This window comes from Euprymna scolopes, chromosome 34 (assembly GCF_053919585.1).
Source record: "Euprymna scolopes isolate OS-2025 chromosome 34, ASM5391958v1, whole genome shotgun sequence".
Classification (NCBI taxonomy): Eukaryota; Metazoa; Mollusca; class Cephalopoda; order Sepiida; family Sepiolidae; genus Euprymna; species Euprymna scolopes.
Genome location: NC_136515.1, coordinates 27,795,504 through 27,822,017, shown reverse-complemented (window position 1 = coordinate 27,822,017; position 26,514 = coordinate 27,795,504). Strand labels below are relative to the sequence as shown.

The following is a 26,514-nucleotide window of genomic DNA, read 5'->3' as shown; positions in this document are numbered from 1 at the left end:
AATTCAGTTGTAAAGTTACTCTTCTGAAGGTTAAAAATTCAGTCCTCTGCGGGTGACACTCAAAATACAATTGCGAATTACTTAGGACTTCTCCCCCAGTCATGGCTGAGAGAACGAGCATGCTACCTACATGGTTTAAATAAAGATTCCATTCTATGCAGATTCTAGAGTTTGACGAAATATGATTCCTAAGTTTGATAAGATACACCTGGAGAAGGTTGGAGATTAAATCGACTGAAATGTTGTGAGAATAACACTCAACAGTAGTTCGAAGAATCCAAATAATATGAATATTATTAGTTTAACCACCTCTGTATATGTTTCGGCTGTCCACTTGTTCAGTGCACCCCCTCTCCCATTAGAATTACAAGTAAGAACAGCATCAAAGTGCTGTCGGCATTTGGTGATGCATTCAATCTATCTTGTGACACGATTACAGCAGACACTAAAGCTTCTGCCCATCTTTACAAAATGAATCTTTATCTAAAGCACATGTTCTTTCCCAGCTTTCACCATTGATGCTATTATTCTCATTTTGTAAGGTTTGTCTCTCATCAAACAATTTCTCTTTTCTATAGTTATAGTTGTAGTTATAGTTATAGCTTGTAGTTATAGTTATAGTCATAGTTATAGTTATAGCTTGTAATTAAACCAATTCCACCACAGTTCCATTGATCCTTATGTATACAACGCTCATCTAGTCGTTATCCAACTTTAATGCATCATGTTCCGAAACATTAATGTGCTAAGTTTTATTCGCAGGCAAGGATGCACTGGTCAATGTCTGATTAAGTTCATCCTCAGAGCATACTTAGAAGAGATTGATGGATATAACATTTTGGGTTATTTACTGGATCTTTTATTGGAGGCAGAATTTCTAATCAGTGGTGGAAATCATTTTTTTTTTTTTTGCTAGTTCTAGAAAATTTAATTTGAAAGTCCTTTTTTAATGTTTATATAATTTTACTTTAAAAGCTCTACCTATGTATTGAACACTTTTGAAAAATATTAGTGCTTTATTTCAATATATTTTTGCTATTGTATATACCCGGTGTTACATATTGCCTAACAGATTTTATTCACATACTATTTAAGATACGCCTAACATGCTGCTACTTATGATTTTCCTGAAATTAGATCACATTTTGAATTTATGGAAGCATAAAACAAAACCATCTTTAGCTATAAAAATGAAACCGAGAAATAACTCTCATAGCTTAAATAAATAAACTTAGTTTTGTTTTTAAACACAATTGGTGGTGGTAATAATAATTGAAAATACATAAAATTGAATATAAATTAAATAAAATAAATCAACTTTGTATAATATTTCTAAATAGAACAGTTAAAACTATTCTATTGCAACAAACTTAATAACATGGTCTACAAGAAACCATTAATAACATGGAGCTATTAAAAAATATTTTCTTTAATGTAATATGCACATTAGATATCTTCTTGGCTGTAGATTTCCTTTGAAGACATAGTATATATAGAAATCGTGCTGGAATAAAAGTATATAAAATTCTATTTTCAGTATGAAAATGAATTTCTGAAACTGTACCTTTTCTACATATTAATTCAATTGTGAACAGACAGACAGACAGACAGACAGACAGACAGGAATACGATTTTATTATAATAAATAAACAACAATTTTGCTCTGTTTTAAAGTTCAAGGTTTTATTCATTTTGCCATTTATTTTTTCCAAATTAAAAACATTTCCATTTTGAAAACTGAAAAAATTGGTAGGACGAATGAAACCTTGAACTTTAGAATATAGCAAAATTGTTGTCTGTTTAGATATGCTCTGTTGTTATATCTAAACTGACATCGAGTAACGATTTAAAAATGATTAGTATACAAAAAGAGTAGAAAATATTTGCAAAAGCATATTTTCACAAAACACACACGCACACATATCTACTTTTATATAAAACAAACTTTGTGTGAGTTCATTCCTTATAGACTCCTAAAGGGCTGGGCCGATTTTTTTTTTTAAAATTAATTTCACACTAATGTGCCTGACAGTGTTCTTAGATAGGTTTTGTATCAGAATGTCTTCAATAAGTATTGGTAATCAAAAAAATCTTCAATAAGTATTGGTAATCAAAAAAATCTTCAATAAGTATTGGTAATCAAAAAAATCTTCAATAAGTATTGGTAATCAAAAAAATCCAATGGAAGAAGGAACAGGCGATTTTGACTAATTTTAATGTCTTATACAGCTTAACATCACAAGTTCATTTGAGAAATTTTATTCTTGCACAAGCAGAAAGGCACTGCATATAAAATCAACAGTAGGTTTTTTGATATGAAAGGGGTGTATTTGCAATGAATGTTTCTATTTAGACAACAATTGAACTATGATATTTGACTTTTGCATTTTAAATTTTATATAAAAATAATTTTATAAAATCAACAGTAGGATCTCTACAGTGCAATATAGACTACAATGTATTGCAGACTAAGTTACTGTCGGGAGGTTTGTGACATTCCAACTAAAGCAGGCAATCATTCGATTTGATTGAAAAATGGGCGATTTCACCAATTTCGATGACAATAAAATATGGGGGTGTAAAATAATCGTTGATTCCCATTCAATCTCCAGCAACGTCAAGTTTCCCTGCTAGTATATATATATATATATATATATATATATATATATATATATATATATATATATATATATGTGTGTGTGTATGTATGTGTGTATATATATGTTTAATATAAAAGAAAGTCTTTTTATTTCCTTCTTTATAAATTCACATTCTTTAAATTATGTTAATCTTGAAGATAAATGATAAGTATCTACTGATTGCTAATCTTCTTAAGGTATTAACCCTTTGACAATGGGCTTTTGTGTATTGTCACTCAAGATGAATATTATTCTTCCCCACATGTGTATGAGTCCATGAAATAAAAACACCAAAACACTTGCCGCATAAATGGCCAACCGTTTGCATTCCATATGACTGTTCATTTACACCATTCAAATCGTTTATAAACTTTATGGTGTCACTACCTCATACAATATACAAATAATAAGAAATGTTAAAATTGTCCACTTGTTCGTGGATTTGAATTCATAATCTTCACCTTAGAGTAATATACTATTGCAGCTAAACTAAAAAAAATGAAAACCTATTTTATCTGTTATAGGCATTATATGTCAAAAAAGGATTATAATTTCTAAAAAAAGTCATTGATAAAATTTTACATTTTGGCCCCCTCCCCCCTGCTATCAATGAAAAAATAAAAATATGTCAACATGTTGGAAATGATACAAATAATTTAGATTTTAGAATGAGTGTTCACTTTAATATATAAATTTCTATATTGAAATTACTATATAATTGATTTATTTCATTGATCTACATAAAAAAGTAAAGTGGTTGACCATAGTTAAGGATAAATAGAAAGTTCTCTTTTCATTAGTTACTTATTTGGGTATAAGGGAGAGTGCTACTTCTTTTCCAGGATTAAACCACTTACCCTTGATCTTAACCTTATAATGCTAGTTTTTAACCAGGGGCATTAAATATTCTTTTTTTTTTTTTTTTTTTTTAGTTTTTGATGACTTGACCAAGGATTGAATCCCAGTCTCTTGGCCTGTTCTAGTTAGTATAATATATAAATAATTAGACTTTTTAGCTTGTTAACAACAGACAAGTCATAGTCCGTTGACTTAGAATGAATGCTTTATGGCAAATTGATGGTTGAATTTTTGCATTAAATATTAATCCCTATTAATCTCTAACTGTGCATTGAAACTGCTATTTTCAAACAATGTTCACCTGGAACCATAGAGATTCAACACCATGGTGCAGTGGATAGAGACGCTGAATCTCTATGGTTTCATGTGAATGTTATATGAAGATAGTGGTTTCGATCCTAAACAAAGGTAGTCAGAAGATTAGTTCACTAAAACGTGGTGAGACAACAACTATGAGGATACAGTTAAGATCTGCATTCCTATCCGTCGTGGTTAACCACCTGACGAAGGCCAGAGGAATAGTTGGCCAAAACGTGAAAAAACAATGAAGATTAGGATAACAGTCCAAAATAAATAAATTGATATACAAATTACTCATCTCAAAGGATTCCAATAATTAAATAAGAGACTCTGGTATTAAATTTCAAATAATTAGGTCAGAACTCATGGGATGACTTAATAAGAAAAGTTTATAAAAGAAATTGAGGCAAGATTTATCTCCTAAAACATGAAAACAAAAAAGAATTTTATGTTTAATCATAATTTATGTAATTTATTGGAAAAACAAAAAAGGTAATGCCGATTTTAAAAATTTTTTGGCTTTTTATCTACAGCTGCTTGGAAGATCATTAAAACATGGCTGAGTCCAGAGGCTGTACAAAAAATCAAGTTTGTTGACAAGTTGACCATTCAGGAGTTTATCAGCCGCGACCAACTCATGGAGCAAATGGGAGGAACAGTGAGTAGTTTTCAAAGTTTACTATCCCCCCCCCCCGAAACAAAATATGTTAAATCTGTTTAGTTTTTTTTTTTTTTTACATAGGAGTCACCACTTATCAAGGCCCGGAGGCCACTCAAGGATAAGGGTTAATGAGTGTAGTGGGACAATATCGTAGTAATGGATTACTTAAGGTGACGGCTCATCAAAAACTTGTTTACGTTAGACTTGAAGACGACCAAATTATAGTCAGCTGGAAAGCAGGTAAACGGAAGAGTTCCACAGGCGTGCAATTCTAAGATAGAAGCTTTGTACATGGAATCTACGTTTAAGTTTATGCACAGATAAAGAGTGGGGGAAATTATTGATAGTGGTTTCAGATAGACGAGTGTTAACACCATACAAGCAAAATGGTGGAAACCGTTGAATATGTGATTATTAAAAGATGTGATGTGAGACACATTTGTTTACAAATTAAACTGTCATGGTCGATCCCTCCCCCAAGGGCAGTAACTCTCCTTACTTCAATTCAAAGGAAATCATTTAGGTTGCATCTAACAAATATAAATGCAATTTCAAACAGTATCGTCACTGAAGGACATGTATGCTTAGAAGATAAAAGTAACATTACAACAAATGAGTCCGAAGGATGAACGGCCGCTATCAACTTTTAGAGATGGTGGGTTCATTTTTTCTTTTCATTTTTTATATAAAATGAACATTTTTATGAAAATGTTCATTTTCATATAAAAAATGTTTTTTATATAAAATCAAAATTATACTTGTTTAAAATAAAAATCAGCAAATGTAAACGGCTTAGATATGTTGAATGATAATGTTCCAGTGAGAAAGAACTGAAATTACTGGAAAAATGGAATAACAACACACTAGAGAAAGATTTTAATAGAATTCAGTGGTTAGAAGATAGTTATGAAGGTCTTAAAAATTTTGTTTGAATTTTAATCTTGGTTGATCAGAGTAATTTAGTTTCAATCTTATTGCTCTATTGTGCTCATTTAAGTAACAACTTCACCAAGCCGAGAGTTTAATTTTTTTTTACCATTCATAGAGTTCTATCATCTTTTGCTATGTCAGAATTCTCATGAATGTTACATGTTCCTGTCTTTTACTATCAAGTAGCATAATGGATATAGACATAGACTATGAAATTAGCAAGTCAAATACAAATATTGGATAAACAAACAAATGTTCCTTATTTTATTCACCTTTGTGTAATTTCACAGTTCATGATATGTGCTTGGTATAAGGTTGCCCCCAACCCACCCGATTGGTGAGGGTGAGCAGTATAACCTGTCAAAAATCCCCCCCTCTTGATAGTGGGTTATCCTGTGATATTTGTTGATCTTTGTATTTGTTAATAATGGGCAGTTGTTGAATCTGATTTCATTTGTTGCTGACAGTTTCAGTTACTGCACTAAATTGCATTGATGTGAATTTCAAAAAGAAATGCAAAATAATTTTCTGAGAAATTAAATTTTTAAAAGTTCACAAAAAAGTTTCAAAAATTACTCAGTCTTAACATAGACAATATAGCCATAATTTGAGAGGGAAGTCGCATGAAAACTCCTGTTTTGTTTTTACAGATTGAGTGGAAAATGCGTCCCATCTACCTGGCATTATAATTACTCATCCAAAAATCAGTTCGTTTGTCAGCGCAGAAATAACATTTTTGACTCATTAGAAACATTCAACATTTTGGATCTGCCTATTCTGGCATAAAGTCTTTCAGTCATCATCATCATAGTTTTACATGCTGGCATGTCGGGAAGGGTTTTTATAAATTGATTAGCAGAAGTTTCAGTCATTGACTGGTTTAAAAAAGTCTTCAAAAAATTAACTCTGATTTATAAAGGTTATGAAAAGTTATGAAAAGTGGGTGTAAAGAGCTTCAAACTTTTGGGGTAGCGAAAGCGAAGCAACCTCCTCAAACGAACAGGAGGGGACAGTAATGGAAATCTTTGACACAAACGTATGAACATTAATTAGGATTCCCCATTATAAGTGACCCCTATAGGGCCCCACCTCTGTGTTAGGGATGTAACTCGTAAAAACCTCCTCCTTCCTATGGTGGGATTATCATGACAAGTTCAGTAGCTCTACATCAAACAGTGTGAGCATGCATAGAGTTCCCATTTATAAGTGACTCCCACCCCCCACCCCGTCAGTGAGGGTAAGCAGTGTAACCCGTCAAAACCTGTCCTCACCCCATGGTGGGTATTCTTGTCATTTTTGGTAACTCTACAAGTGTAAATTAGACAGTGTGAGTTTGTATAGGGTTTCTAATGATAAATATTTGAAAATATAAATATCTTGAAGCATAGAAACTTCTAAAATAACTGAACCCAAAATTATTTGGTATTCAATAACTTGAAAAGGGTTGAAATGCTGTAAAACAACCAAACCAAACCAAACTCCATTAATAAATAATTGAACATATAAAGAAGTTGAAGTATAATACCTTTTTTCCAAAATTACTGGATTCGGCATGAAATAATTAAAAAAGGGTTGATGTTCCACAAACCAACCAACCAATTATTATTTCTCTCCATGCAACACATCCTCAACCGTTAGGTTTCATTTCTATACATTGATCAACAGCAGTTACACTCTGTTGGTTAGTAATGTCTTCTAACATAAGTTTGTTTTTTCAATATTTCAATTTTATGGATGTTTTGGATTCATAACGTTTGGACTCTGAGTTTGATGTTTTTTTAAATTTCTGAAGAATCAACAGATTTTCTGAATTTATGCATTAACGATAATGACACATTTGACTTTGATACAACTGTCAAGAAGATCAGGCGTTCAATTTTCTCTCCAAAAGAAATCATCCATGAACTTAACATCAAAATGAAAAAAAAAAAAAATAAATAACACATTAAAAAGTCTTCTATGATTAGGATGGATTCCATTGAAAGTCTCAGAAAAAAAAAAGTAATTTTCATTTAATTAAAAAAATGACACAGCATTACTCAATTTTCAGAAGTTTTCCTTACGAAATAACGTTTTCAAAGGATGTGGCTAACTGCTATTCAAATACTTTCTGAATATTAGAAGACTTTAAAATAAGTATTGATTATGATTCGGATTACTGTTCTCATCTTGAGTGTTATTTTCACAACGTTTTAGTTGTGTAACTTTTGACCTTCTTCAGGTGTATTTTGTTGAACTTGGGGATCTTTTTGTTGGGCTCAGGAATCTGCATAAAATTTCCACAAGGGTAGCATGCTCTCATTCCATCAGCCACGAGTGGGTAGAATTGCAAATTAGGATTTCTACCCAGTCATGGTTAACAGAACGAGAGCATATCACCCCAATGGATTAAATAAAGTGTTTTATTTTAAATTCTGTGCAGATTCCTGACTCTGACAAGATACACCTGGAAAAGGTCGGAGGTTACATTAACTGAAGTGTTGTGAAAATGACACTTAAGATGAGAATATTAGTCTGATGAATCCAAATTATATATTTAAAATGAGTTTCAGTGTGATATTTTGGAATTCTAAGACTTAGTTCTTTACCTTCTGACTTTGCAACCTTTAAGTTAAGCCATAATGAGAATTAAAGGTTTCTAATAAAAGGGTTATGAATTACAAAAAAAGGTACTCTAACTATAAATGGATGAAGCTATGAATTTGTTTTTATTTTGTATGACAGATTAAAATTGTTGGTTACTAATCTCTGGATAATCTTTTTTCTTCTCTCAGTTAATCCAGCTATATTACAAATCTGCCAATTAATTGAATAATCTCTATTATTCAATCAAATGACTACAACTTTGTGTAAGAATGCTGGCTACATATTTTTGTGGAAGTGGGGGTTAGAACGATCACCCGACATTTTTTTGTTATAGAAAAGTGAAATATTTTTGTTTTAGCTGGATAGAACATAAAACCACAATTTTTTAAAAAGTCATTAAAATTCATTGATGGTTCCATTTCATGTTTTTGAATTTTTAAGATGAGGATTGATTATTCATATTGTTTGGATTCTCCAGACTACTGTTCTCATCTTGAGTGTTATTTTCACAACGTTTCGCTCAATGTAACTTCCAACCTTCTTCAGATGTATCTTGTTGAATTTGGAATCCATGGCATGGTGGATAAAGTACTTGCTCCAGCTTGTTTGACTCGTTAATTTAGTGGTCTCCATCAATTTGCTGTTTTGATACGTCATTGCAATGCAGCTTTCTATTCTAGTAGCTTCTTTCCAAGAACTTGAAGGTGTGGAACTCCTTCTGTCCATTGTTTTTCTATTACCTACAGCCTTTATCTTTTCAAGACTAAGGGCCATAGGCATCTTCTGTTTTTGCAATCATCAGCCTTACATCAAGTGACTTCATGCCTTGTCTTAAACAATTTCCATTAAAAAATATGGACATTATAAAGATTTCACTTTATGAAGATGATTTTACAATTTATTACAAATAAAACGTATCCACATGGAGGAAAGCAAATGAACACTCAAAAACAAATTTAAAATATCAAAAGCAAAATATACCCATTTCTACCAACTGAGAAAATGTCATAAGAACCCAACCATAAAAATGGAAAATTAAGAAATGCTAGTTGTTGAACAATGTTAATTATTAGGAATAATTTTAGACAAGAAATTGTCCTTCATCACTCCCACTTCAATAGTGGAAAACAAAATATGTCAAAGCCTTATAATTATTATGTATGATAGCCAACACAAAATGGGGCATCAACAAAGAAATGCTATTTAAGCCAGATAAAATATTTGCTTAATCTATTGAAGCAATTAAAAAATTCTATCATTTAATGAAATAGAGTACAACATGAAGAATTCTAACTCTGCATATCTTTCTATAGAAATATTAGAAACAAAGTTCCATTACAATGAGGAAAAGAAGAACTAGTGACTCAATACTAATTAAAACTACTCTCGCTCTAACATTATATTACAAACAGAAATGTAATGAAAACATGACTTTGCAAGCCAGTAATAATCAAGATACACTGGGGTATAGTTAACATAAAGTGTATCAATGAAAGTTTATTACAGAAGTACACATTATGATTCTGAAACCATAACTGCCTTGAATGGGAAGTTTTAAAAATTCCTGTTTTATAAAATAATTGGATTATGAAATTAAAGTCACCAAAATTAATTTGTTTCTTTATAAAAAAAGTCATTGTTTTCTTTTATTCTTGGGCAACACCAGGTAAGTACAGCTAGTTTTTTTATGAAGAGATTCCAAATGATTTCTGCATTGAATGTAGTAATAATGAATCAATGATGTTTTTTTTATTTTTTCATTTGCAGGAGAAATTCCAATATTCGTACAGTCCTCCCAACACGATGTTTAGTGAGGTAGAAAATAATAGTTCCACCAAATTGTCACCAGATGGAGTGGCCAGCACAAAGAAGGTTTGTGATTTTATAAATTTGCTAGGAATTATTTTAAGTTGGATTTTTAGAAAAGAAATAAATTGAAACAAAAGAACATAATGAATAGAGAGCTGCTCAAAACCCAACAAGACTCATCTGATTTGAAAAGTCAGCATTTAAGTCTCTCTTCCAAATTTTTAGATTTTTGTTCGGTTTTTAGAAGTTGTCATGTGCAATTATACCGAGTTTCCTCTTTTTAATTATAAACAAGAAAAAAAGATAAAAATAAAAATTGGAGAGATGACAATATTTATTAATTCATTAAAAATTCAAACAATAAGTAATTATGATAAAGAAAATCCTTAACTCATTGATTTTCCCAGATATGCTCTTTTCATCAGAAGATAAACATTAGTAAAACAAACACATACACACACACATGAAACAAACCCCCCCCCCCAACTTTTTTGTGAACTTGAAGGTATTTTCAGAAGGAACTTTTTGTGTGTGTCTGAGTTCGTTCCCTATTGACTCCAGAATAGCTAGGTCAATTTTCATGAAATTTCACACAGGTACTTTGTGCTTGGCAGTGTTCTTAGATAGGTTTTGTATCGGAATGTCTTCGATAAGAATCAATAATCAAAATAATGAAAGAAGAAACAGGCGATTTTGACCAAAGTTAACATCTTACACAGCCTAACATCACAAGTGCATCTGAGAAGTTTTATTACCACACAAACCAAAAGGCCTGACATATAAAAAACAGTAGCTTCTTGAATATGAGAGGAGTGCGACTAAATGAATGCTTCTGTTTAAAGCACAATTTCACGGTGATACTTGACTTCTTCATTTTAAACTGAATTCAAGTGATTATCACCGCAGTAAGGCCAGGCATATAAAACAAATAGTAGGTTCTTTAATATGACAGGGACACTTTTGAAATGAATGTTTCTGTTTAGAGCACAATTGGAGCATGATACTTGACTTTTGCATTTTAAATTTTAATTCAAGCCATTATATATAAAACTAATTTTATAAAACCAACAGTAGGTTCTCTACAGTGCAATGTAAACTACAATGCATTATGAACTAATCACTGTGGGGAGGCATGTGAAGCTTCCTCTCGGTGCACCGCAATGGGTCCCCAACTAGAGCAGTCAATCAATTGATTTTATTGAAAAATGGTGATTTCACCAATGTCGATGGCAATAAAAATATAGGAGTTTGAAAGATTTATCGATCATTATTAAATCTTGGGTAACGTCGGGTCTCCTGCTAGTAAAAGATTTAAAAAAAAATCAACTTTACAGATTACAATTTCATTAATTGATTGACTACTTAATTGATGTCTTGATCTTTTATTCCATTGAAAATGCCTGTTTCAAATGCATATTTTCAAATTTTCTTGTTTTTAATTGCTTTATCTATATTGGACTTTCTATTTTGATAGGTTCTAATGTAAAGATAATATTGTTCTTTGTAATTAAATTAATTATGCAACTCTAAATGTGTATGTATGTACGTGTGTCTCTGGCCTCTACATTAAAATTGAAGTCACCAAAATTTATTTCCGTTTCTTTGTAAAAAAAACAAGTCATTTTTTCTTTTACTCCTGACAATGCTAGATAAGTACAGTTAAATTTATTATAAAGAGAATCAAAATGATTTCTACATTGAATTAATGAATTCATGATTTTTTTTTTTGAAAAGTCAGAATACAAATCTATTCTTCATAGGTTTGTTAAATGTTTTGTTAATTCTAATTAGTTCAACAACTTATTTTTAGAGTTTAAAATGTAAAAAAAACCCAAAACAATACAACGATAATGTAAATATTAAGTTTTACAATTTTATTCATATATAAAGTGGGGAGCGCCCGGCCTTGCCCAATTGTTAAAGTATACTTAAATATATTTTAATTCATGCAGATTTTATATTTATTATTACAGAACGAATTCTCTATTGTATAATATATATATATAGTACTTATTTCAAAAGTAAAAAAAATGACATGGGTGCTATCAGCATCAAAACATTTAGTGTTTCAGCCACATTCTCTACCATTTGATCTATCAACAGATGAATAGATTTGCTAATGCTCTATTAAATATTATATTGTACCTAATGTATAAAAACTTTCAATAGTTTAAAAAGAAAATGACTTGGGTGCCATCAGCTAGAATCGAACCAAAACATTTAGTGATCCAGCCTTGTTCCCTATCGTTTGAACTTTTGCGAGATAGATAAGAAAGATTAGAAATTAAGCTATGAATGAATTTGCACATGCGCAAAAGTAATAGAAATATGTTGGCAAATTGAAACGAAAAGTTTACATTTCAATTCATCCTTGGTGTACGATTACTATTTCCTGCCAATTTCAGTGTTATATAACCAGTAGTTTAAGAGTTTATCAGTTAAATGTTTACACAAACAAACACATGCATACATCTACTGTTTTATATTAATCTGTCTAAAAAAAAATTTCATTTCTGTATTTAAAAAGTATGAGTCACACATGATCCACTCAAGAAATATGAAATAGCAATTGATGTTTTTTTTAAATTTCATTAACAAAATTAACTTTAAACATTAATGATCTATTCTAAATACAGTACAAAACGACTGTATCTATATACACTGTGAGTATACAAACAAAGGAATATATTTCTGGCATTGTGTTCTGTATACATTGTTGGCGTGCTTCCATCTTGATAGACAAAGAAGAATTGCGCCTGAAGGTTGTCATGTTGAGTGGTGACAGCTGCTGCTGTGACTGAGCAGACCAATGTGGGAGCAGCAGATTCTGTTGCACTTCCCGTCAGGCCCTGCCGATGCCAATGCTGCCCTCTTGCGCCTGCCTTTCCTCTTCTCCCATTGTTCATGTCTTCTCGTTCAGCCAGACACACTTCTTGATTTTGATCCTCCAAGGGTCACAGTCTGCAGTTGAGGATTCAAGGTCAGCAGGGTTGATGTTGCCGGATTTTAAGCCCCTTTTGCACACATCCTTAAATCTGAGGAATAGTCTACCAGTTGATCTGCTGCCAGCTGAGAGCTTGCCATACAGGATGTCTTTGGGGATTTGATCATCCTGCATGCTAATGACGTGCTTTCGCCAATGCAGATGTCTCTGGAAAAGGAGAACAAACATGCTTGGGAGATTTGCTTTGGTGAGAACATCTTTGTTTGGAATGCGGTCCTGCCATGTAATGCCTAAGATCTTTCTGAGATTGCGTGGAAGGCGTTTAGTTTGCACTCCTAATGCATGTCTCACTGCAGTAGAGCAAGATGCTAAGGACGTAGGCTTGATACACTCTTGTCTTGGTGTTCATTGTTAGCATGTTGTTGCTCCACACTCTCTTGGTCAGGCGGGTCATAGCTGTTGCTGCTTTCCTGATGCAGGTGTTAAGCTCAGCGTCCAGTGTTGGAAATGGTGGAGCCTAGATAGGTGAAGTCATTCACCACCTCCAATGTGTGATCGCCAATGGATATGCAGGAGACATTGCTGAGATCTTGACATTTATTTTCTTGAGGCTTATTGTCAGACCAAACTCATTTCAAGCATGGGCGAGATGATAAATGAGTCATTGGAGGATTTCCTCAGAATAGGCAGCTAACACTGTATCATTCATGAACAGCATATCCCTATTCTGTATAACACTGCATTTTTTTTTATGTAGGCAATAACTATTATTAAATGAAATTGCTAATTTATCTGTGGGACTGGTAACAAAATTTGGGCAGGGAAATTTGAGATCATCATCATCAGATTTTAGTATATAAGATGCTGCGATTTTAGTATTTAAGATGTTGCGAGTGTTCATGACGAGTGTCCATGACGCCAGGATGGGGAATACCATGTAATGTCTCATGCATACTTATTATCAAAGTCACATTTTCCTTGGTGTTTCATGCACTCTTGTTCCTGGGGTATCTATACATGCTATAGACTTGATGCAGGAGATGACACATTATACATGGCCAAACCACCTAAAACACTGAGTGCATAAGGCATCCAAATTTCCACCAATACCAAGCTTATGTTAAAGCATGGCTGAAGGGATGCTTTCCTCTGGTTTGCTGTTGCATATCAATCTGACTATAGCATGGTCATTACACTGAAGCTGTTGCAAATCAGATATGTTTGGAGCCGATGTTTCACTGCCATGTAAGATGGTGGAGCGAATACAGCCAATGTGTTGTGTGCAAAAAAAAAATATATATATATTTTTCATTGCTTTTCATCTTAATTTTAGTTTTATAGTTAAAATCACTGGAAGGAAAACATAATTTTCTTATTTAGGATACTAATACTTCAAGTTAGCTGCTACTGATGACTAGGATGATGTCATTTGGTGACCAGATGGATACAGATAGCAACATAATCAAACATATTTTGCAGCTATAATGTACACATACTTATGTAAATAAAGAATTTACTCTATTTACATAAGACCATTTTTTTTGTGTAACATTGTGAAACAGAAACAAACACCAATTCCTCTACGAATTTTGGTTCATGACGTTTATAATTCAACTAGACTACCCGTGACCCGTTGGGTCAGTATGTTATATTAGCTATGGAATTAATGTATGAGCGTGACCCTTGTAACACTTGTAAAAAATAGTTTTTTGCGACATAACAAAAACATTGATATGAAAGTATATTAAATTGAAAAAGAACATAGATAGATTTCTATGAGTCGTTCTGTTTATAATTGTTTATTTTTGAAAAAAAAACTTACAGCCATTGAATTATAATAGTTTGCCATACTTATAGGTAAATGTGCACTGAACAGATACCATAACACTTAAAGTTAAATTCAAATTTTGATATGTCTTTTAATTTAAACGCAAAAAAACGCAAAAAAAACCCCAAACAATTGTGACGATGAAAATGTACGCAGTAAAACAATGTTTTATTGTCGCGTTGATTATTTATTTGTAACCAAATTAAAAAAAACATATTCGGGATTATTTATGTTGGTAGTGTAGAAGAAAATGTATAAATGCTTTTTAAGAAAGGTGTATTAAAAAAATGGAGAATAAATTAAAAAAAAAAAATGAAGGCAGTGGGTAAATTGCCATTATAAAATACTGTTATGGTTATCAACGGGTTAAAGTAGATTTATTTGTAAGAAAATTGTGTTAAAATAACTTAAACGTAATACGGAAATGAACGATGTAAAAAAAATGCAGAAAGTATTAACAATTGTTTATTTGGATAATTTAAATGCGAATAAAAAAACAGTTGGGATGCTGAAAACGTACACAGTAAAACAATACATTTTATTGTCGTGTTGATTATTTGTTTATGTACACATGCACAACCGGAAGTCGTAAACCGGATGTTGGGTTACAACACCCATTACAATGTCATTTAAGTTTTATAATTATATAGATTCATGGAAAAACAGTTCTCTCTTTTTTTTTTTTTTTGAAATAGTACTAATACTTCAGTCAACTGCTGGTTTGCGTTCACTTGAATGTATACAGAATTACCTCCTTTATATGAGTGAAAATCTCTTTTAATTCATACAAATATTTAAACAAATAAAATTCATAATATTATATTAGAGATTATTATGAGATATATTTTAAAGCTTTTACTAAACTAAAATCTTTGTTTTGTTAAACATTTTTATTTTCATCATTTGTTTTAAACTCCACTAAGTGTATATCTGTTTTCGTGTGTATACATGTGTATATACGAGTATGAATACATATTATGGGAGATGCTTGACTGAGCTTCAATCTCTAGTCCCATCAACCTTAAAAGAATCACATAAAGAACTCATCTATCTACAACTATTGTAAAGAACTTTTGCTTTTTCCTCTCTGTATCTAAAACCAAATAAAACTTCTATAAACAAAGTTTCTTTTCTAGAAGTTATTGTCCATGAAACAATACCATGGGTCATTTTCAAGTTCAACATAAATAAATGCTTGTTGAGCCATCCTCTTAATCAAGTTCTATGCATCCCCATATGTGATTTGAATTCAATTGTTTTTTTGTTTATGTGTCGGTGCCTGCACGGCAATAAGTGTTTTTTTTGCAAACTTTTAATATCTCCAATTTCTTTTATCAACATTTTTTTCTTCACCAAATCCTTTTTCAAGGAAAAGCAAAACTTTTTAACTGTTTTTCGAGAAATATACATTGATTCTGAGTGGTTTGGTGGGCTTTTGCTATTCAACAAAACACGTGTAAGATGTACTTCATAAAAATATTAATAAAATATAAGCATTGCAGACATCATGGTTTGGAATGATAACTAATAATTTACATACATAAATATGAATAAATGCAAAAATAGTTTCCATTTTCATTTGTCATTCGTATATCCCCATGAAAACAAGTTAATCTATATATATAAAAGCAAAAATGTGTGTGTGTGTATGTATGTATGTTCGCTTTTTGTGTATGTCTGCAAAAGGCTTTTTTCCTAGGCCTTCTTGGGGGGTGGGGGTCGCTCATTCTTAAAACTTTTTATATCACGTCTAAATGATAATATCTACGACTTAACAATGGGGGTTGCCTTTCTATTTAATTTGCATGACTTTTACCAGCTTGCTGTGTCTTCGAAAAGCGAAAAGCGGGGGAAATAGTAACTGGTTTGCAGCGCAAAACTAGGTCAAACACCACGCCACTTCCTCGCACCTGTATATTTCATTTTATAAACCTTATTTTAACACCCTTATCAATTCCTCTCCTGTCGTGGCCGAGGTGGTTAGGTGTCTGACTTTTTTTCCCTTTCGTTTCCACCTTCGCGTCAAGGCTTCAGGGTTCAATCCTACCTTCCTACTAAAACTTTTTTTTTATTTTACGTTTTTTTTTTTTTTTTAACACACACACTTCCAAACACTCGGCCAACGTTTTTTTTTTTAATGCACACACTTCCAAACACTCGGCCAACGTTTTTTTTTTTTAATGCACACACTTCCAAACACTCGGCCAACGTTTTTTTTTTAACACACACACTTCCAAACACCCGAGCAACGCTGGGTACCCCCCGCTAGTGTTATTTAAATCACTAATACAGCATATTTTAAAATTTTGTACATATAATACAGATGAAATATTACGTTAATATTAACTTCTTAATTTAGATAACTATTTTTTAAACAGTTCATAATAAATTATTGTTTGGTGTTGTTGGAATTGTATAGTTTTATTTTAATGTGTGTATATATATATATATATATATATATATATATATATATATATATATATATATAGTTTTATTTTAATGTGTATATATATATATATATGTATATAAAAGTGAACATGTCTGTGTGTGTGTGTACATTTCCCTACGCAATAACTCTGTCAAATTTTAAGTCTACAGACTCGAAATTTCATATACAGAGTACTGAAATTTGGGAAAATCCTTGTGATCGGTTTTCAGCCAGAAATTTTGCTGTTAAGGGGTCAAAGTTCAACGATTTGACCTTTGATAACTCTACCAAACTCCTCCGCCAATTTCGGGTCTAAATACTTGAAATTTTAGATATAGGTTCCTTGGACATGGATCTAACTTAATAACTTGATTTGAGCCCAAAACAATAAATGTTAAGGGGTCATAATAGGGGTAAAAATTTTTTTTTTTTTTGCTCAACATACACCGGGTGTCTGTGTGTCTGTGTACAGTTCCCTCCGCAATAACTCTATCAATTTTCAATCTACAGACTTGAAATTTGATATACAGGGTACTGAGATTTGGGAAAATCTTTGCAATCTGTTTTCAGCCAGAAATTTTGCTGTTAAGGGGTCAAAGTTCAACGATTTCACCTTTGAGAACTCTACCAAACTCCTTCAATAATTATGGGTATAAACAATTGAAATTTTAGATATAGGTTCCGTGGACATGGATGTAACTTAATAACTTGATTTGAACTCAAAACAATAAATGTTAAGGGGTCATAATAAGGGTCAAATTTAAAAAAAAATTGACCTCTGCGGTCTCTACCAAATTACTAAGATAATTTCTGGTCTAAACATTTGAAATTTTACATAGCGGGTATTCAGAGATAGGGCAAGCTTTTTAATCGATTTGGGTTGAAAATTTGAACTACAAATATATAAATCTATGTTTGCATGTCTGCCTAAAACTTTCGACAGAGGCGACGAATCTTCACTACTAAAGACCTGTTCCTCTTGACCGCTGTACACTCAGTAACCCTTATGCTTGAGTGGCCTCTGGGCCTTGATAAGTGGGGACTACTTTGTTAAAAAAAAACAACAAAAAACAAAGATAGAGCTATAAATATTAGTTTCATTAGATGTCTTCACTATTAAATTTCAGAGTCGAAATTCAAACAGAACTTGAAAGATGACTAGATTCTTGCCAATTTCTTATAAAATGCACCATAATTTTAAGTTAAAGAAACAGTTTTATTTAATGACTTAAAATTTTTTCCCTTTTGCCATCATCGTGGCTGTAGGCAAATGCAATCGGAATGGCCACAAGTTTTATTTTCTTCTATCTCTCTCTTCTGTCTGAAGGTGAAATTTTCAGAGAACAGTTTGTTGCTTAGGAGTTACAGCTCGGATAGTTTCAAAGAAGGAAGCAGTCATATTGCGCCGCAAAATAGATTGCCTCTGGTAAGTTCCAAATAGTATTAGCTGTTCTATGTTGTTGCCATAGTTATTGCTGCTGCTGCTGCTGCTTGCTTGCTTGTTGTTGTTTCTAGAAAGATGTTGGGTACTTATAAGAGGTACCACGTGAAACTTGTCAACATCCCTAAGTGAAAGCGTTTCTGAATAAATTGGATTCGAACTTGCTACATTGTCAGTCCTTGTGGTTAACCACTGTCACCTCCCTGTTACTGCTGCTGCTGCTATTTGTTTTTCAAATCAAATTTCTGCATAGAATTTGTGATCTTTGTGCCTTCTGTATAGAATTCTTGATCTTTGGCCTGCATGAAGTCTACAGGCTCCAAAAGCAGGAGTCAGAGGTTGCATGCAAAGTCAAAAAAAGCTTTAGACCATATAAAAAATGGTGCAGAAATAATGCTATCTTTTTACTCTATCGATTTTCTGTTCTGTTTGTAACACATCTTTGCTTGACATACACAGATGCAGAAATAACTAAGGAATGATTGATTCTGATTTCAACTTCTCCTGGATTTTAACCAGAACCCTCTTAGCTGCTACTGCTGATGCATCAATTGCTTTTAAGTGTTCAGTTTCAAACTAAAAAAAAAAAGAAAAAAGTTATTACAATTTTCCAAACAAAATACATTTTTTAACTTATAATTTTTCTGTTTTTTTTTCTTTTTTTCTTACTTATGATAAAAGCATTCATAATTAACTTCTGAAAAAAATATTGAATGACAATTTTACCCTGACAATTATTTTATTGATGTTTTTTTTTAAACACTGTTAGGTCACCATTTATCTGTGGCCTTTCGGTTTTCATAAACAAATAGTTAAAAAAAAAAAAAATTTTTTTTAAATTTCTACCAGACATTTTATTTTCTGAAAATTTAAAAGATTTTCTTTTCCTTTTTCTTTCTTTTCCTTTTTTCTTTTTCTTTCTTTTTCTTTTTCCTTTCTTTTTCTTTTTTCCTTTCTTTTTCTTTTTTCCTTTCTTTTTCTTTTTTCCTTTCTTTTCCTTTTTCTTTCTTTTCCTTTTTCTTTTCCTTTTTCTTTTCCTTTTTTCTTTTTCTTTTCCCCTTTTTCTTTCTTTTTCTTTTCTTTTTTTCCTTTTCCGTTCTTCCTTTTCCTTTTTTCTTTTCTATTTTTTCTTTTTGGTCTCCTGACTAAAGGAGACTGAACCTGTACATTCACCCTTGTCCGTTTGTCTGTCCGCACTTTTCTGAATAACTACGCCTTGGAATTTTTGGAAATCTTGCACAAATATTAAACATAATATGAGTAAAAAAAAGTAACAGAACAGATTTTCCAGGAAAACTTTGGTTCTTTCCCCCCCTAGTGGTTCCTTTCGGGTTAAAATGGTTAAAATTAACACTTTTGTTCTTATTAAAAAAAAAATTGATGCCTTGGATTTTTATAAAACATTCTGAAAAGTTGTAACTAACTGATTTCTATATAATTTTGTTTGTCTACTTCGCGATAACTCTTGGGTGTGCCTCAGGGGCTCTTTTAGGGCTAATAAAAACACTCCATTTTTGGGACTATTTTACCATATTTGTCCAAGATTTTCTGTGTATATCTATTTAGTAGTTTTGCATGGTGTTGAACTCAAATTTAAATATGTTAAGGCATTGGAGGCTAAATGGGGAATGGCAAATGATGGACATTGTCATTAATTTTTTTGCATGGTGCAAAACTCAAATTTACATATGTTAAGGCCTAAAACTGCACCGTTTGTTCATTTTCACCAGGATTTGATGTCTCCTGGGGATTTTTGAGGCTAAATGAGGGGGAGGCAAATGCTAAACTTAGTCATTTTGTTTTGCCTCGTTCACTGTGTACTCACAGGGGACCATGCATTCCTCACTTGGTTCCTTTCTATTTTTCATGTTTTTCTTTGTTTTTCTTTCCTCTTTTTTCCGTTTTCTTGTTTTTTCTTTCTTCTGTTTTTCTTTCCTTTCTGTTTTTACTTTTTCTGTTTTTACTCCTTTTTTTCTGCTTTTACTCTTTTTCTTTTTCTGCTTTTACTCTTTTTCTTTTTTTACTCTTTTTCTTTTTCTGTTTTTACTCTTTTTCTTTTTCTGTTTTTATTCTTTTTCTGCTTTTACTCTGTTTCTTTTCTGTTTTTACTCCTTTTCTTTTCTGTTTTTAATCTTTTTCTGTTTTTATTCTTTTTTCTTTAATAAAACTGTATTATATAGAGAAAATTGCTTTAGGGGACACTTCTTAAAAGATTCTGTCTTCATTTTTGCAAGTTATGTTATAAATATTTTTTCACAGGTTATGTCAAATATTTGGAAATTATAAGAATTTTAAGTATAAAATAGAACACAGATTGAAGACATTATTATTTCAGGTGTAGAGAGAAGTTAAGGGAAGTTGCACGATCTTAGCTATTGAACCTGTCTGTATTTATATAATATTGAGCAATTGAATATAAAGCTTTATATTTTTTGATGAAATTATTTTTGTCGATACAAACAAGTGATGAAATAAATTATTACATAATAATTATCATTTAAAAATTGTTTTTATTCACCATTTTGAATATTTGAACTTTAGTTCCATACTTAGATTTACTCTCCAAAGGACTCTGTAGAAACCAAACATTGTTTGTAAAAAAAAAAAAAAAAAAAAGGTTGAAACGCAATTTTAATTGGGTTACATAGGAAATAGACGGACACTTGAATAAAAAATATATTAAAATGACTATATCGATTTGGATAGAACACAAAGTTTACTTGGGTAATTAGTGTTTACAGGGCTCCCAGATTGTCCCCCCCCCCTTTTTTTAAAAGTAGTTTGGCCTTCAAAAATTATATGTGGCCTTTTTAAAATATTGCCTTCAATTTTGTCTTTTTCTGATTATTTTACAAAAATATGCAATAGCAATTACTAAAGAAAACATAATTAAATTTTTAAGTTTGGTCTTCAAATATTGTGTAGGCCTTTTTAAATTTTGTCTTTTTCTTTTTTACAAATATATCCATTTGGAAATTTTTCATTAGCGAAAATGTTACAAATAAGTATTCTTGAAGCAGTCTAGGCTTCAAAAGTTTTAATGCTTTTGTAAAATTTTATTTATTTTATCTCTATCCAACATCTGCCAACATGTAAAATAAACGTTAAACATAATATGATGATGATGATCTATCACTGCCTTCCCTATTAGAGAAATGTTAAACTTGAATCTTAAGCCTTGGTATGACAACTAGTCTAGAAAAAGAGGCAAAATATAAGATTAGCTTCCAATAAGAAACTTAATATCTAAAAAGTTAAAATAAAAATAGCATATACATTTGTATAATTTGAAGTTGAACTTTTTTACTTGATGGAAAAAGAAATTTGGGTGATGTAGTTTTTTTACCGATCCAGGCGACTTCTGGTTTTAAAACTCATCAAAAGTAAACAATATTAATCTGAAGACCTCCACAATATTATGTTCGTTTAGTTAATCTATTATGATTCATATTTATTATATACTTTAATTATATTTAGAAAATATACATTTTTTTCATTACATTTATTTATTATTTATTTATTATATGTGAAAAAATTATATTTTTTTAACTATGCTAAGTAAAAATTCATTTTCTTTTCTTTTTGTAATTTATTTGAATTTATTATGTTTAAAAAATATTTTACTTTTAGTATTATTTCTGTAAAAAATTTTCTATAAATAAATATATTCATAAAAAAATTATCAGTTTCCGGATATCATGTGAATCTGTATTTTTGTCAGAGACTTCAGATTAAATAACACTATTTACTTCCGACGAGTTTTAAAATAGGAATAACTTGGATCGGTAAATATGCTAGTTTAGCCACATTGTATTTTCTCCATATTCTAAATAAATAAATGGCTTTTATTGAATTTTTTTTTTCAGTCTATTTGTTTATGTGATTTTAAGATATATATAAAAATATAAATATATAAATGAATGCATTGTCTTTGTGTGTTCTTTTACATATGCACCACATTATTTTTTGTATTCTGCGCACTTTGATGAACCACCTCTACAATCTGGTGCAAGTTATTTAGTATTCTTTTACTCTTGTTAAAGCCTGGTCAGTGAGGGTTGGAGACATGTATTGCATGAAGAGAAATGATATGAAAACGATGATTAAATTATGACAGTGTAGAGAGGTGTGTGCAGAATAGAAAACTTTGATGGTTTGACCATGTTGAAAGAATGAATGAGAGTTCTGGTATTAGATTAGTGATCTAGGAAAGTCAGTTGACAAAGGAAGGCATGGGAAAATGTGATAACAACTAGAAAGAGGGATGAACTAAAAACTTGATCAAAAATAGATTTGGAAGTTGGTATCTAATAGCTGTCCAACACATGCCATCATGTCAAACAAATGTTAAATATGGTGATGTTTAATAATAATGGAAATCTTCTATTGATTTTAAACTATAATCACACAAGGAAAATACATCTTGATATACACACATGGGTTATCCCGTGTCAAATCATCCAGGGCTTGACACCCATATCCTCAGATCTGGCTGTAGTTTGCACTGCAGATAGACAATATAGGAACTAAGAAATTCTGAAAATTTGAACACATAACTCCAAGCGGTTCTCGATTTAAAGCATTTTTTGTTTTGGCATTAGTCACATAATGTGATGCCTGGGTGACAGTTTTGTGATGTTATTTCTTTGAATATTTTCTGATTGAAAAATCATATGGCCCTGAAAATTTACCCAGGTAAGTTTTTTGACCCAAGAAATCCGAAAATGGCATCAGATTTTCTCAAAGATGTTTTTTTTTTTACAAGGTGGTCACCACTTATCAAGGCCTGGACGCCACTTGGGAATAAGGGTTATTGCATGTACCGTACATTAGTGTTCAGATTTGATAAAGTGTCTTACTTAAGGGGGGGGGACGGTTCATCAGGAATTTGTTTATGTTGGACTTGAAGACATCCAAGTTGTAGTCAGGTGGGAAACAGGTAAACGGAACAGAGTTCCACAGGCGTGCACTTATAAGAAAGAAGCTTTGTTCATGGAATCTACGTTTTCGTTTTGGCACAGATAAAGAGTGGGGAAAATCTTTGACAGTAGTTTCAGCTAGACGGGTGTTTTTCGTGAAAGATTGGCGAGGGGGACCAGAGATTGGAGTTCAGACGAGCACCTGCCATGGTAATAACGATAATACAAGGATAGGCTCGCAACGTCTCTCCTGTGGGAGAGAGGTTGCTGGGAAGAGAAAAGGACATCCCCCACTAAGCTATGAAGCCTATTTTGTACTCTGTCAAGGCAGGAAAGGCTGTTTTTAGCAGCTCCTGCTCAGATGTGGCAGCAGTACTCCATCCTTGGACGTACTTGGCTTTTATATAGATAAAGAATTGCATCAGCAGTGAGATATCTTCTGGAGTAGTAGAAGGATCCTACCATTTTTCCAGCGACCTTGGCAACAGACTTGATGTACGTGTTCCATTTCAGATCAGGAGTAAAGGTCAAGCCCAGAAGCTTGTCAAAACATGGAGCTTCCTCTAGATGAGAGCCATCCATTTCAATTGATGCCAGATGGGGATCAGAGCATTGATGATGTAAAGATAGGAGCTTGGTTTTAGATGCATTAAAAGTAACCAGCCACCTCTTCCCCCACTGTACCACGTGCTCAAGATCAGAGGAGAGAGAATCAGAGAGAACTTTGTCATTTACGGCCTTTGATGTGTTTCCATAGATGGTTGTGTCATCAGCATAGATGTCAATGAATGATTTAAGTATGTGTTTTGGGAGATCATTGATGCAGATCAGGAAGAGAGTTGGGCCCAGGATGAACCCCTGAGGGACTCCAGCATTAATACTGAGGGCTTCTCATTTCTGCCCATCAACCACTACTTTTATGAGCCTATCAGAGAGAAATGATTTAATGATTGAGAAAACATTTCCAGTTATACCGTAGCTGGAAATCTTTTGAAGTAGGCCCTTATGCCATATCTTATCGAAGGCTTATGATATGTCAAGAGCAATTGCCCTAGAGAGGAAGCCTTTGTCAAGAGATTCACTAATCCTATGAGATATAACCGTTAGCACATCTGCTGTAGTTCTGGCAAAATGGAAACCATATTGCATGTCACTAAGAAGGTTATTTCTGCTGAAGTAGTTGACTACTTCTCTATTTAATGTGGATTCCAGCAACTTACTCATGACACACAGAAGACTTATTGGTCTGTACTGAGAGGGAGACAACTTATCACCTGAATTCTTAAATACAGGGCATACTGATGAGGTTTTCCAGGGTGTTGGGAAGCACTTCTCCTTAAGGCAACGCTTAAACAGTTTTGTAAGTATGGGAGCAAGTTCTGGTTGAAGCTTTTTCAGCACTATAATTGGAATGTCGTCAGGCCAGTTGCTTTACTGGAATCAAGGTTCTTGATTAGCTTGGCAACCTCACGCACAGATATTTGTATATTGCATAGTGTTGTCTGTTATAGGAGGAAATATGGGAAGTTGATGCCCTTCGTCACATAGGGTAGAATTAGCTGCAAAGTTCTTGGCAAATAGTTTGGTCTTGTCTGATGCTGACGAGATGACCTCAGGTCTATTGATGATGGTTGGGATAGAATGCACGCTTCTGTTCAGGATCCTGTTTGCTATTTACCAGAACTGGTGGGAACCAAGCCGCTGCTCAGCTACTTTGGATTTAACAGACTGAGCATGTAGCTCTCTTGCATTTTTTATTACTCTTTTACAGTGGTTGCTGACAGTCCTGAAAGCAGCTCTAGTCACAGTGCATCTATTATGTTGGTAGCTATGGAAAAAGTGATTTCTGTGTGCAATGGCAGCAGCACATTCTGGGGAGAACCGTGACTGGCTGTTAGGTTTTTGTTGGAATTTTTTGGATGGTATGAATCGGTCTATGCCTACAATTAACCATTTGGTCAGGTCTGATACTATAGAGGACACATCCTTTTTAAACATGGAATGCAGGGGTAGATCAGATATAAATGTACGGAAGCTATCCCAATCAGCCATAGAGTATCGATATATAGTATGGTAGAGAGGTACGTCTGAAGACTTATTACATTTCGTTTTTATCTTAACTTATACAACCGAGTGGTCGGAAGATCCCAGAAGAGACAAAACGGAACATGAACATAGCTCAGGGGAAGTTGTGAGAAAAAGGTCTAGAAGGCTAGCGTACTAACTGGAAGTATCGGGCGCATGGGTGGGTTCGTGAACAATCTGAGTGAGGTCATATGCAATGGCGAAAGACAGGTGTTAAAATTATGTCACACCTTAATTTTGGAATGAATTTTGGGGTAAGCCAGATGCTAAAAGTAAACAGGCTCAATTCCATAAGATATTTACAATAAAACTAGTTCTTACAAAGGCTTTCTCCATATATTTATCTCGCACATTTAATTGTGTCTCCACCAAAAATGGTTAAAAGTTCATTAAAAATTTTTTTTTTTATTACATTTTCACCCTAAACAAGGCACATTGCCACTTTGGTGTAGGGGGCTACTATCAGAGGTAACATCTACTGGGGTACTATGTAGAGATTTGGGCAGCAAGGTGTCTATTCATGTTACACTTGAACTTCTGCACGTCAGTACAGTTGGGGAAGCTGGGACTCGGAATGGAATTCCAAAGTCTAGCGGTTCTGGGGAAGAAACTATTGGAGTAGAAAGATCTTTTATATCTAGGGATCTCTACTGTGTGGGGGTGAGATTTAGCTTCCTGTCGGGTTTGTCGAGGATGTTTACGTCGTGGGGGCACAAGTGCTTGCAGTTCGTCAGAGCATTCTCCATTAAAATACTTGTAAGAATAGGCAGAGGGATGCAGCATTTCGTTGACGGGACAGAGGCTGAAGCGTAGATGCCAGTTCAGGGCCTATCAGATTGGCGACTCTCTTTTGAACCTTGTCTAGGAGCGAGAGACTAGTAGCAGATGCACCAGCCCAAATATGACAGCAATACTCCATACATGGGCGAATGGTGGCCTTATAGAGGTACAGGATACTTTAGTAATTTTCTAGCACGGTAGAGAGAGCCTGCCTTCTTTGCAGCGGCTCTGGCAATGCTTTCAATGTAATTGTTCGAACTCATGTTTCCTGTGAACGTTAGGCCAAGGAGTTTGAAAGATGTACTC

General features: G+C 32.8%; 1 protein-coding gene across 2 annotated transcripts in view; it reads left to right on the top strand.

The window, feature by feature from the left end:
• Positions 1-26,514, top strand: part of LOC145259146 (motile sperm domain-containing protein 2-like) — a 185,227-nt gene that overhangs the window by 129,287 nt on the left and 29,426 nt on the right. Inside the window, exons 8-10 of one of the 2 annotated variants that reach the window (XM_080116848.1) lie at positions 4,331-4,455; positions 9,742-9,846; positions 18,311-18,409. In XM_080116848.1, coding sequence (XP_079972974.1) covers positions 4,331-4,455; positions 9,742-9,846; positions 18,311-18,409 — 329 coding nt within the window. The remainder of the gene's footprint in view (positions 1-4,330; positions 4,456-9,741; positions 9,847-18,310; positions 18,410-26,514) is intronic. The other variant, XM_080116849.1, reaches the window with a different exon arrangement.